This window comes from Uloborus diversus, chromosome 7, assembly GCF_026930045.1.
Source record: "Uloborus diversus isolate 005 chromosome 7, Udiv.v.3.1, whole genome shotgun sequence".
Classification (NCBI taxonomy): domain Eukaryota; kingdom Metazoa; phylum Arthropoda; class Arachnida; order Araneae; family Uloboridae; genus Uloborus; species Uloborus diversus.
In genome coordinates, this window is record NC_072737.1 from 85,404,310 (window position 1) to 85,416,532 (window position 12,223).

Here is a 12,223-nt window from a genome sequence, read left to right on the forward strand (position 1 = left end):
ATGCTGCACTGTTGACTAAAACTTAAATCCTGACTTATTAAGACACCCAGATCCATAACATTTTCTGCCTGACTAATGACTGAACCCTGTATAGGATAACTCTTAAGCTTATTTCCGTGACCTAAGTGTAGCACTTGACATTTTCCACTTTCTCTTTAACAAGTACATTGAAGAGGAATTCTTTTGACTTACTCATTTCTTCAATGTATATATTTCATAGTATCATAATGTCTAAATTCCAATGTGTTGGTCTTCAACCAGTTAAATTAGCACTATGCTTGCAAATTTTATTGGCTGAATACTTTACTTATATGTTTTAATCAACACATATAGATGTCGTATACTCGAATGGAGGTATGTTAAAATTAATCCAACTTCCCATAGGGGGGGGGGAATATTTTCTTGTCTTCTCTATAATCAGCAATATGAAAGGTTTAAGGTAAGATGCAGTTAGAAGTTGCCACAAAAACATGGAAAGTTTATGAAGCTTTCATATTTTTTAAAACTTCGGCACAATTAGCTGATGGCATACAAAGCAATTTGCAATCAGATGAAGACGGTAATTCAAACATTACAACATTAAAAATAATCAAGCATGGAATTAAAGACAAAGGTGTCGGGACCTGATAAAAACTTCGAGTTATAGTAATATTTGAGTTATCAGACTTCGAGTTATCGCGAATTGACTGTGTATATGTATATATATATATATATACGTAGATATATATATATATATATTTTAAGAGTTCCATTAAAATGTAATACTTAAAAAAGAGGAACAAATATAGTGACAATATAGATATAATTTTTCAATTTTCGCCGAGAGAAAAGCAAACAATTTGCCTGAGTAAGTGATGTACCTGTAGCAGACAAGTACTCAAACTGGAAATGTTAGGAAATATCATATTCAAGATTTCATGCCATAAAATTTGTCAGCAGAACAATAATTTAAAAATTAATTCAAAACTTTAAATGATATAAGTGAATTTATGGAAATAACAGAATACCTCATTGGCGGAGAATCACGGGACATTGCCACATTATGTAGACCTTCGAGAAACTTCCGACAAGCCACGACTACTGGCAACTGAGTGATGAGGCAGATGCATTTGGTTACATACAATGTGTCTCTAGTTAGGTCATATAATGCACCTGAATGAGCATGGGATTGTCGACCACTAAGTTTAAAAGATCTGGGAAGCGATCTTGTACTTCCAACATCAGAAATATTACGGATCCCAGGAACTTTACTACTGCTAAGTTCCGTCAAGTGCATAGCCTAGAAATGCAAGGACTATTATTGGCATTTTTAGAAAAATTAACAGTTTAAAAAAAAAGTAAAAAATATATATTAACATTTAGAACAATAGATATTGATAACTTTTATCAACAATAATAGGCAATACCAGATGCGGACACAAGAGGAAGGTAATGGGGTCATCTCATAAATCCTTCCAAACTGTCGACAACATTATACCCCCCGCCCTTCCCCGCATTGTGTTCAAACACTTTTTTGTAAAATATAAATCCTTTCAAAATCTTTTCAATTCATTAATTATTTTTAAAAGTAAATATTTGAAAAACTATTTTTCATTATTTATGAAATAATTAGTGACTTTAATGCCATATTAAAGCCTTATTTCTAGCAGATTTGATTAGTTTTATTGGCATCCAAGCAGTTTCAGAAATTTTTCCTACCCAAACAGTAGGTTCATTCATAAGAAGGGGGGAAGGGAGTCATTCTTTAGTATGACCCTTCCCCCTAAATTATAGTCTACCTTATATGAGGCAGTGAGAAGCAAAGGGATGTAAGTAGACATTTCCAAGTTTTTGAGTAAAACGCGTTTTAAAGATAAGATTCTAAGTAGGCTCTCATTGAAATTTTTTTCTAAATCATGCTGTATAGCATCAACTACCAGTACTACTAGTACCATCTCTTGCCCAAGACAGAGGAGAGGTTCACCTACCATATGTGCTGGTTATCTCCAAATTTTTAATTTTTCCACTTGCATCTCTTTGCTTCTCACTGCCTCATATTACCCAGATGGCATCCATGCATCAGCACGGTGCCTCACACCTTTGATTAGGTGTCCATTTTAGTCGCCTCTTATGACACGCATGGACTACATTGGGACTATTCTGCTCCGGTCACCACACGGAGAATTTAACGTATACAAAACATAGTTTTAAAATGAGAAAAATATTAACAAAAAAATAAACATAATTCGTAAGAAAAGAGTAAATCTTACATTACATTTATTGATACTCAAAGTACTTTGATTTTGAATTAATAAAAACATATTGCATGTCAAAAATTCTCATTTTGGTAATTATATCGCCACATGCTAAATTTGAGTACAAGATATGCAGCACACAAGCATTTCTAACATTCTTCATCTTCAGACCAGTCGTATAATGCAGAAACCACAGAAATGGGAGTTTCCTGTATTTTATAAAGTTTAGAATAGTTTCTAATCCCGCACTGAATTCAGTCCAGTGGGATTTTGGGATTGTAAGGAGCCAATCCAGCGGGATCCACTTTATATTTTTCTAAAAATTAAATGTTTATGTCATATAGAAAAAGTTGTGCTTTTTAGGAAGGACTGCTTCTATCACTTGAATCTGCAGTCTTCTTGAATTTCGTACAGCAATTGTAAACCACTACAAAGTTAGATCCTAATTAGCAATTATAGTTTGGTAAACAAAAGTGTGCCACTCGTATGAAATGGCAAAGGTTTTTGCTAAAAAAATAATGTGCTTGATGAAAACAGGTGCTGTGGCTCCAATGCAATTGGTTTTACTAAAATTAAATAACTATGGACATTTAGAAGAAGATCCGGATTAACTTCATCACCTTCTGAAATAGATTTCTCTTTTCTTATGCTGCGATTGTTGCATTAACGTTGCAACATGCATTAACGTTGCAACGTATGCTGCATTAAAGTTGGTCATTTTATCAGCAAATTGGATTCATCACAGCAAGGGGTGAATACTGCTTGATTTCACCATTTCACTAAGTTGCAGTCTCGGTAAAAGTGTTTGGATAACTTTGCTAATTTTACCCTTCACTTAAAAGAGGAATTCAAAAGCACGAGCAGCTTAACTTACTGCATTGTCATGCGAGTAATCCCATGTTTTATACAAGTTTCTTGTCGCCCCTTTTAAAGTCGTGCCGAATACATAAATAAGGTCAGATTTTCAATTGCTTTCTTTTTTTGGAGTGAACTTTTTGTAACTTAAAGGTTTTCATCGAATAACTAAAGCTTACAGAAGTGCTCCAACATTGCATTCAGGCTACTCCAGAGGGTTTTGGAATGTGTAATACACATTCTCTATTTTTTCTATGGCGTGATTTATTGGATTTTAAATTTTAGTGATGGTTTTTGAAAAATGCTTATAAGTTTTATGCATTTCTCAATTCTTGAACGTATAAAGAATGAAACCTCAAGTGAGAACACCAATTCATTCTCAGAAAAATACTCTTAATTTTGTGTTCTTAAATGATAAATCCATCGTTGATCATATGAGACACATAGATTTTCTTGCTCTTCTTGGAGATATGCAAGGAAGAAGATTCAAACTTCAAATGATGCTTGTGAAAACAGTCGTTTCATGAACGGCAAAAGCTGGAAAATGCTTGAAAGGAAAAAAACTGCGGGATTTGGGATCAGGATTTCGGGATTGGAAACCCCAGTTTGGAAACAAAGGCAAAATAAATTATAGCACATTAAATTCAAACTAAATATAATAATAATGATAAAATGGTTATTTTCAGACACTGAATGCAAAATGGATTTTAAAAACATGAAAAAAAAAAGTCAATAATGATGATAAAATGCTCATTTTCAGACACTAAATTTAAAATGGATTTTTAAAGTAGGAAAAAAGACTCACCTGTAAAGTGTGCATTGCATCACAAATTTTTCTATCACTAACTTCCTCATAAAATGTATAACATTGTCCATAAGTACGAGATCCATCTTCTCTTGTGATGATGAATGAATGAAAGAAAGGATTGCGTTTGTGCTTTTGAGTGCGAAAAGTAAGTCCTTTTGGCAAACACAGCTGAAAAATTCATTGGACTATTATAAGCTGTTATACATTGAGGGGAAAAGTTCCTGAAATTGGTTATTTTATTCAAAATTTAGCTGGACAGATCTCAAGTATCTTTCATCTGTATTTTTTGAAAAAAAAAAGTAATTTATTTTTAAAAAATGTTTTGTATGCAGTTTTAACATCTATTTTGCAGAACAATAAGAATTAAACTTTTGCAACCTAAAATTAAAGAAAAATATAGCAGCTAAACAAAAAATCTAATTTGAAGATAGTATCCTTGCAAGTTTAAAAATCAACCCATAATTCATTTTATGATGCTTTTTTCCTGTACTTAAATACAGTGAAACCTCCCTTAACAGACACTCCCGAATAACGGACACCTCTAATTAATGGACATTTTTGCAAGTCCCAGTCCCTCAATATAGGCCATTCCATGTAATTCACTCTGAATAACAGACACTCCGAATAACAGACAGTTATTTCACAAAAAAAGTTCCCTTGCGATCGTAGCACTTCCGTTTTTTTTTCTTTTCACAGACTATTTTAGTAACTGCTTGCCTTACAAAGCTTTTTATCCTCCATAACTGATATCCCCCCCCCCCCCGTCATTTCCTTATCACTGTTTCTTGGAATTAAATGGGTGGTAATGGGCAGTGGCAGCGATTGTGGCTTAAAAGTTAGGGGGCAGAAAAAAAAAGAACTAAAAGACATGGTATATTTTGTGGGCAGCAAAAAATGAAAAATGGCAACCAAAAGAAAGAGATGGACATTGAAAGAAAAAATTAATGTTTTAGATGTTGCCGAAAAAGAAAAAATAAGTGTGCGTTGTTTTGCCGATCGTTTTCAAGTTGGGAAAACTCAAATCAGCGAAATTTTAAAAGATAAAGACGAAATTAGAAAATTGTGCACAATTAGAGACTTTTCGGAAGCACTGAAATACAGTAAAGAATTGAAAAAAAATTTCCTGAGCAAAGGGGACACTGAAGGACTTGCTAAGGTAAATGATTTAAATATTTATATTGAGAAACAGGCATGTAATGCAAAAAAGAGATGTCAAACTGTTTTTTTTCGATTGCTGTAATTGATTAAATGCTTTTTAAGACAAGTGTGTGCTGTCAGTATACCTTTATTAAGAAAAAACAGATTAATTACACTTGACGTAAAATGTAGTAAACCTTTCGCAATTGTTTCGATTGTGTTCTACAAAGGGAACAACAGCCCATCCCAATAACGGACAAAACTTCTGGTCCCTTGACTGTCCGCTATTTGGAGGTTTCACTGTATATTTTTTTTTAGTTGTGATAGATGAACCAACAAACAAATACAATTCAATATTATTGTGAGCACCGAGTACCACAGCTTTACTTCAAAAGAGAGATCCTACAAAAGAGGGAAGAGAGATAGATGGAGTATTTTTTTATTTTTTCTTTCTAGGATAGTTGGGGCAAGCCTAACTTAACAGCATTGTGAAAGTTATGCAGATCCAAATCACAGCCTTAAGATGATGCCAGGTTACGCTTGCCCCAGCAAAAAAAGAATAAACTAATGTGAAATTTAAAATCTGCCTTGTGAGAATGATTGAAATATGAAGTGCGACCCATGGGCAGAAAAAGGGCATTTTTTGGGTTAGACAAACAATGTCAGATTTTATGTAAAGTAGCTTTTATGCAACAAACATATTCTAACATACATATCATTCAGGGCCGTAACCAGAAAATAATTTCGGGGAAGGTTTAAAAACTTTCATGCGGAGTTCTGCACATGAAAGCTTATGCTCAAGTCGTTGGGTTATCTATTATGAAAGCGTTTCAAGCAATCAATGTATACATATGAAAGACATTTGAGTTTTGGAACAAATTTTTTTGGAAATTTTTAAATATAAACGAACATTTAAATGTCAAACCGAACTTTTCGGGGGGGGGGGGGTGAACCCTAGGAACCTTCCCCCTTTGTATACACCCCTGATATCAGCGAAAGTTTTAATATATTTCGCAAAATGCAAATCATACAAAATTACAGAAAAATGTGATTTAAAATACTATATTTAGTAAAAAAATAATGGGAGGAGTGGGGTGGGGTTGTTTTTTAGCGCAAATTTCTCAAATAATTGAAAAGAAATAGATTTTCTCAGTGCGGGTGACTAAAGCTCTAAGGCTATAGGGATGAAGTTTTGTTGATTCTTACTTTCTGATACCAATTTAATTTTTTTTAATTCATAAAGTTAATTAACTGCTGTGTGCAATAGTTCTATGTCCCCCTAAGGAGTTTCGCTCTACACAAGGGCATATTTAAGGGAGGAGCTGAAGGGGACCTGGACCCTAGCAAATTATGAGTTATAGCCATCATTGTGAATAAGGATTTTAACATTTACAAACTTAGATTTGGAAATTTCTCATAATATTTAACTTAGGCTCCTCCCGAAATTAACTGGTACCACAGATTGGAAACAACTGTGTTAGTGATTTAAAGACAAAATCATTTTTAAAAATAAGTGAACGGAAAGCATTCTCAAAAAAACTGTTCTGAGGAACGAATAGGTATCTAAACTTTTTAACGTCTATATTTCATAATTAAAAGAATGTGAGTACTAGCTATAGCTTTTACTTCAATAAAATAAATTTAGAAGTAGGTGACGATCTATAAGTAATTGCAAATTAATTATCACAAAAAATCACTTAAATCCATTATAAGTAAGTTAGGTGATTGAATTACAACTCAAAAATCAATTTTAAAAAATGATCATACCATTCCAACTGCGCTTTTGTCGAAAGGATTCCATGGCACATTTTCAGGATAATGAGCTAAAACTTTCGTTCTGTATGGTCTATCCAAAGGTGTACAATGCAGACTTTCTCCTAATAAGAAACAAATGTAACTTCACAAGACTACAGAACGACAGGTTTATGCAATTAGCTGTTTTGATACAAAGCTAACTTTAAATAACATAAATTTATTTCGCACGTAACCGTACATTAACTCAAAACTCATTATAACAATGGCAATATGCAAGTAACAATCTAAAAATAAAGATTCCTAAAAAGCATTCACTTTCAGAACGAAAAGATTGCTTATCAAAGTTCACAATCAAATTTAAAATAGGTTACCAGCCAGCTGATCAGGCTCCAGACCAGAACTCAGATCCAAACCACATATCACAAAATAATCCGCTAATCTTTTTTCTGCAACTGCAGAAGGTGAATTGGACATATTTAGTAAATTTTAGCTTGGGACAGTCATGCTGCTAGCACAAGTAAGCACATACACGATCCTACGAGCACATTAAAGCCGCCATCTTGTTTACAATTAAAGGTGCGTAGTGCGCATGTCAATCACCCCGGTGATTCCAGCTGTTTAACGATCTGCGTCAAAGCTGTTACTTTTGAGATAAAAGAATTTGAAGAATTTTGACAATTTCATTGTTGACATAGTTTCTACCTTCACAATTAATTCTCTTTTGATAATCAAAACAAAAACAATCATATTTTTCGTTTCTTGGCACTTATGAAATTAGAATAACTGAAACTGAAATATCTTTTAAAAACTTAGGTGCTCGAAAGAAGTTGTATAGACAAAATTTACTGCCAAACTTGACCCACATTTGTTTTCGTTTCGCTTTGCTTCGCTGAGTTTCTTTGTTAAACGTCTCTTTATTCCTTGCAAACGCAATAATATGCTTTCTATGTAAAGCTTGTTCAGAATTCTCAAACTTTAGAAAGTAAACTTTTAAATATTGAAATTTCTGATCATCTTAAATTTTTTTATTTCATTTTGAAATAATATTACATTAATTTGGTGGAAGAGGGGGGGGGGGAGGTAGATTATAAAAATTCAACGCATACGCAAATAATCAACAATGGACGCTCACGTGATGTTAAAAACATTTTTAAATCAGTTTTTCTGAAAAGCGAGAGGGGGATATATTTTGCTCTCCCCCTCTAATTCCCCTAAGTGGCGGACCTAATTTTGTATCATTGAAATGGATAAAACAAAAAAAAAACAAAAAAATTGTGCCTTAAAATTTTATGGCAAAACAGACATTCTAAAAAATTAAAACAATTTCACAAAACATGTTATTTTTTTCCGGAGTTTTTGTTTTATGTGATGGATTGGAAGATAATCCCCAGAAGATGTGAAAAAAAAGTGAACTTTCGCACGATCTCTCTGTTATCTTTTTGTCAATTATTTTAATCTACCATTGCTACTTAATCACTGTAATCATCGAAAAAATTCCTAATTCGACAAATTTGGAGGGAGTAATGCAATATTACTTTTCTTTTTTAGTGGTGATTAATGTCTCTTCTCTTAATGCCCAAATTTTATCATTCGGTAAATTGAAAAATCGAATTTTTCCACGGAGAGGGGGGGGGGGGGGCAAAAGGGTGCATTGCATATTCAACGAAAATTTTATCGATAAGCAACTAGAACCATCCCCACTTATCTGTAGCAACATTTTTTCAAAGCCAGACTGGGCAATTGACTACTGATCACCCAAATGACGGGTGCGCCTCATTTCTACTAAAGAAGAAAAAAATGCAATGACGGTAAAAACATCCCGACCTAACACGGAGAAAAATTTAAGTTGAAAAAAAAAATGGTGGAAGACGACGAAACGAAAAACAAAATTAAATGTGTAATTCCGTAAACATAAAACTTCGTTTGTTTTCCCGAACGGCTCCTCTCCTTCCCCTCCCCTCTTTGTTTTCGTTGTTTTTCGGCATAATATGGACTGAGTTTATTTGTCTTTTCCAAGGCCGTAGCCAGCGGAGGGGGGGGGGGGGGGTCACACCCCCTCTCAGGCCCGTGTCCAGATTTTCAAAAAGGGAAGGGTTTTAAAGCTTCTAAATCTTTACTAGAGCAAAGTGGGGAGGGGGGATTTCAATCCCTCACAGACTCCAGGTTTTTTACTTAAAATACCGATCCAACAATGGCATTTCGACATCTGAAGGACTGCTGTGACCCCTCCCTGCCCTCCAAGGATAATTCTGACTGCAAAAGTGACAGCAGTATACCTTCACTTTACAGCTTCTTTTTAATCGAACCTTGTTCGTTTCTTGAAAAAAAAAAAAAAACTATGTTTTTTTTTAAATTAATTTTGTTTACTATGCGGCATATTGCAATTTGTGTGAAAAACTGTACACAGATTATTTCATAATACAGCATGTATATCAGGTTTTATGTTCTGAAATAATGCTTGATAAACGAAGCAATAAAGAGCTTATTGCAGACGCAAATTACACTGAAATATTCTTCAACAATAGTTTTTCCAGAATATTATTCCAGTTGGTAAAGCTCTAAAAGTCGTAAATTGAAGAAAAACTTCAGAGAAGAAGTTTTTTTTTCTTTATTATTTTCATTTTTTTAAAGAACACTAAAATTTCAAATTGAAATTAATTAAAGTCAAATATACATTTTCTTCATTTGGTTTATTATTTTAGCCCCAATGGGAGGGGTTTAACCCCTAAAACCCTCCCCTTGAACACGGCCATGCCCCCTCTCCCGAAATTTTCGGTTTTACATGCTATAAAAAAGCCGTCAAAAATTTCGTTTTTCGGACTTCAACTCGGAAAAATTCAAGATGTTCCTCCTACTCCCCCTCCCAAAATCGTCAAAGATCGTCTAAACTTTCGTTTTTAGTGCTTAAATTTCGAAAATAATTTCCGCTGGAGCGCTCCGAAAATTACCGAAGCACGGCCTTCAAACCGCTGCTCTTACTAACATTACCGAAGATCTTCTAAAACCCGCATTTTAAATGCTAACTTCAAAAATTTGATGGAGGAATGAGGAATGTCTTCCCCTCCCCCTCTCGCCAACATCATTAAAGATTGTCTTAAAATTAGTTTTCAGGGCTTGAACTTTGAAAATTTTCCGGGAGCTTCCGAAAATTCCTCCTCCTAACATCATTGAAAGTCAATCAAAATTACGTTTTTGGAGTTGCAATTGGGAAGGATTGCCGGGTCCTTTAACGTCACCAAAGATGGTCTTACAGTCAGAGTCGGAGTCGTTAAAAAACATACCGACTCTGACTCCGGACTTTTTTTTTCTCTCGTTTTCACTTACTCCCCTTAAATTTTTCTAAAAAACTGTCTACCTATTGGTTCGATTTATGTATAGAGACCTACTCATAAGAAAATGACTGGCATTGGCAACTTTCTGATAGCTACTTTTGCCTATCTGCTGTTTTGCTCTTTTTTTTTTCTTCAACTTTCTTTAACTAATAGAAACTGTCAGCAAACGGTTTTGTTACCTTACATTTACAGTAATTACTTTGAAACAAAAGTAGTAATGTATTTTTACTTTCTTCTATATCTAATATATAGAAGAAAGTATTGGGTTCGTGCAAATTTTCGAATTTCGAATTTTGACGGATTCGAACGTTTTGAGATGTGCTGAGTTCATTTCGACTATTTTTGGAAAATGTCTGCCTGTCTCTCTCTCTCTGTGTGTGTGTGTGTGTGTGTGTGTGTGTGTGTGTGTATGTGTGTGTATGTGTGTCACGTCTGTGTGTGACCAGTTTTTTGTGGCCACTCTACAGCAAAAACTACCGTATGAAATCGAACGAAATTTGGTACACATATGTGCCCGTATGTGAACTTGTGCCCATTGGTTATTGGCGCGAATTCCTCCAAGGGGGTGGAGCAATGGGACGTTTTTTGAGTTACGCGTGCTTGCTATTCCACAGGAAGTAACTGGCGGAATCAAACAAAATTTGGTCCATATGTTGCCATTAACAGGAACAGGTGCTGATTCAATTTTGGTGTCAATAACTCAAACGGGGGTTGAGCTATAGAACGTTTTTTTGTCGTCAATTGTGACTGCTGTATCTCAAGAAATAACGAACGGAATGAAAGAAAAATTTATCGGCAAGTAGCCCTTAATGGGTATAAAAGCTGATTTTATTTTGGTGTTAACAGCTCAAAAAGGGGGTAGCGTAATCGGCCGTTCTTTTTTTCCATTGTGAGTGCCCTATCTCAAGAAGAATGCTACGTTCTGGTTGAAATTTGGAATATATGTGAATCCATATGTAAACAGGCTTTGGTTCAATTTTGGCGCCAATCGCGCCAAGAGGTGCTGATTTATTTTTATTATCATTATTTTTTTAGCGAATAAAAATAGCTTTATTAATGCAGCAATGAGAAAGATAAATCGTAATAGATTGTCGTCTGCGTATTTCTCGTGATTTTAATTGTATGGAAATGATCGGAAATATTATCTCAATGATTTAAAATTTTTCACTGTTGCCATCTTATATTTGTTAACAAATAAAATATTTGTAATTAATTCAAGCAAGGCTTTTAAAATAACTTTCAATTTTCTCTCTTTGCTTTGCTTTTACAATAATTCAGACATTGGGATGGTCGTCAAGTTTTTGCATGTGTAATAGGGAAGTTGCAACCTATTAAATGTTCATATTTTGGCTATTGCATATTGTTAATTGACCCTCAAAACTAAAAAATTCACCATCGCCGAATTTTAAAACACCGTGGTTGATTTTTAATGAATTTTTAAAAATCCACGCGCAAAAGTGCGCTCTTCTGAAACGTCACGAGCCTACGTCATAGGGCGCGAATGGGCAGCCTTCCGCCGAAGATCCCTTGTTTTCGCTAGGGACATTTTGAGCGCGCTGATATTTTTATTTTTTAGAAATTCAATAATCCTTTTGAACACACTATGGAGGCCGGATTCGTTAAAGCACAATCTAAATAATCTTCCTCAAATAATATCAATGGTGATATTCGAATATTTCCGAGAGGATGAGAGGTTTAATGTTCCAGAAACGCGAGGAGTTTAATGCGAGGAGATAAGCCTTTTACGTTTCATCTTCGAAGTCGAATGCACGTTCTTCGGTTTCTCCCATGACATGGGAACCGGTTCGCTAGCGTTTCTCTCCTATCGGACGTCACTTCCTATGCCATCTGACGTCACAGGCGCTTGAACTTTAAAAATTAATTTTAAAAAAACTACTTATCGTATCGCAAAATTTTTTTCACCTATGATGTTCATACATGTTACTCTATCATATAAAAATAAAATTGAAAAATCGAAAACTTCCCTATTTTGTTTTTGTTGGGAATATTGCTTCCTCGTCAAGCATGGGGAGGGATCAGAAAAAAAAAGAAAAATATAGAAGAAAGTTTCGTGATGGCCACAACATACTAGTTTACTTTGA

At 34.5% G+C, this 12,223-nt stretch overlaps 1 protein-coding gene across 1 annotated transcript in view; it reads right to left on the reverse strand.

The window, feature by feature from the left end:
* The window catches only part of LOC129226398 (DENN domain-containing protein 5A-like), a 65,988-nt gene extending 58,725 nt beyond the window's left edge, over positions 1 to 7,263 (reverse strand). The window contains exons 1-4 of the mRNA XM_054860999.1: positions 7,161 to 7,263; positions 6,802 to 6,911; positions 3,895 to 4,065; positions 1,008 to 1,279 (exon numbers count right to left, since the gene is read on the reverse strand). Of these exons, the coding sequence (XP_054716974.1) occupies positions 1,008 to 1,279; positions 3,895 to 4,065; positions 6,802 to 6,911; positions 7,161 to 7,263 (656 nt within the window). The remainder of the gene's footprint in view (positions 1 to 1,007; positions 1,280 to 3,894; positions 4,066 to 6,801; positions 6,912 to 7,160) is intronic.
* Between the last annotated feature and the right edge of the window lie 4,960 nt (positions 7,264 to 12,223).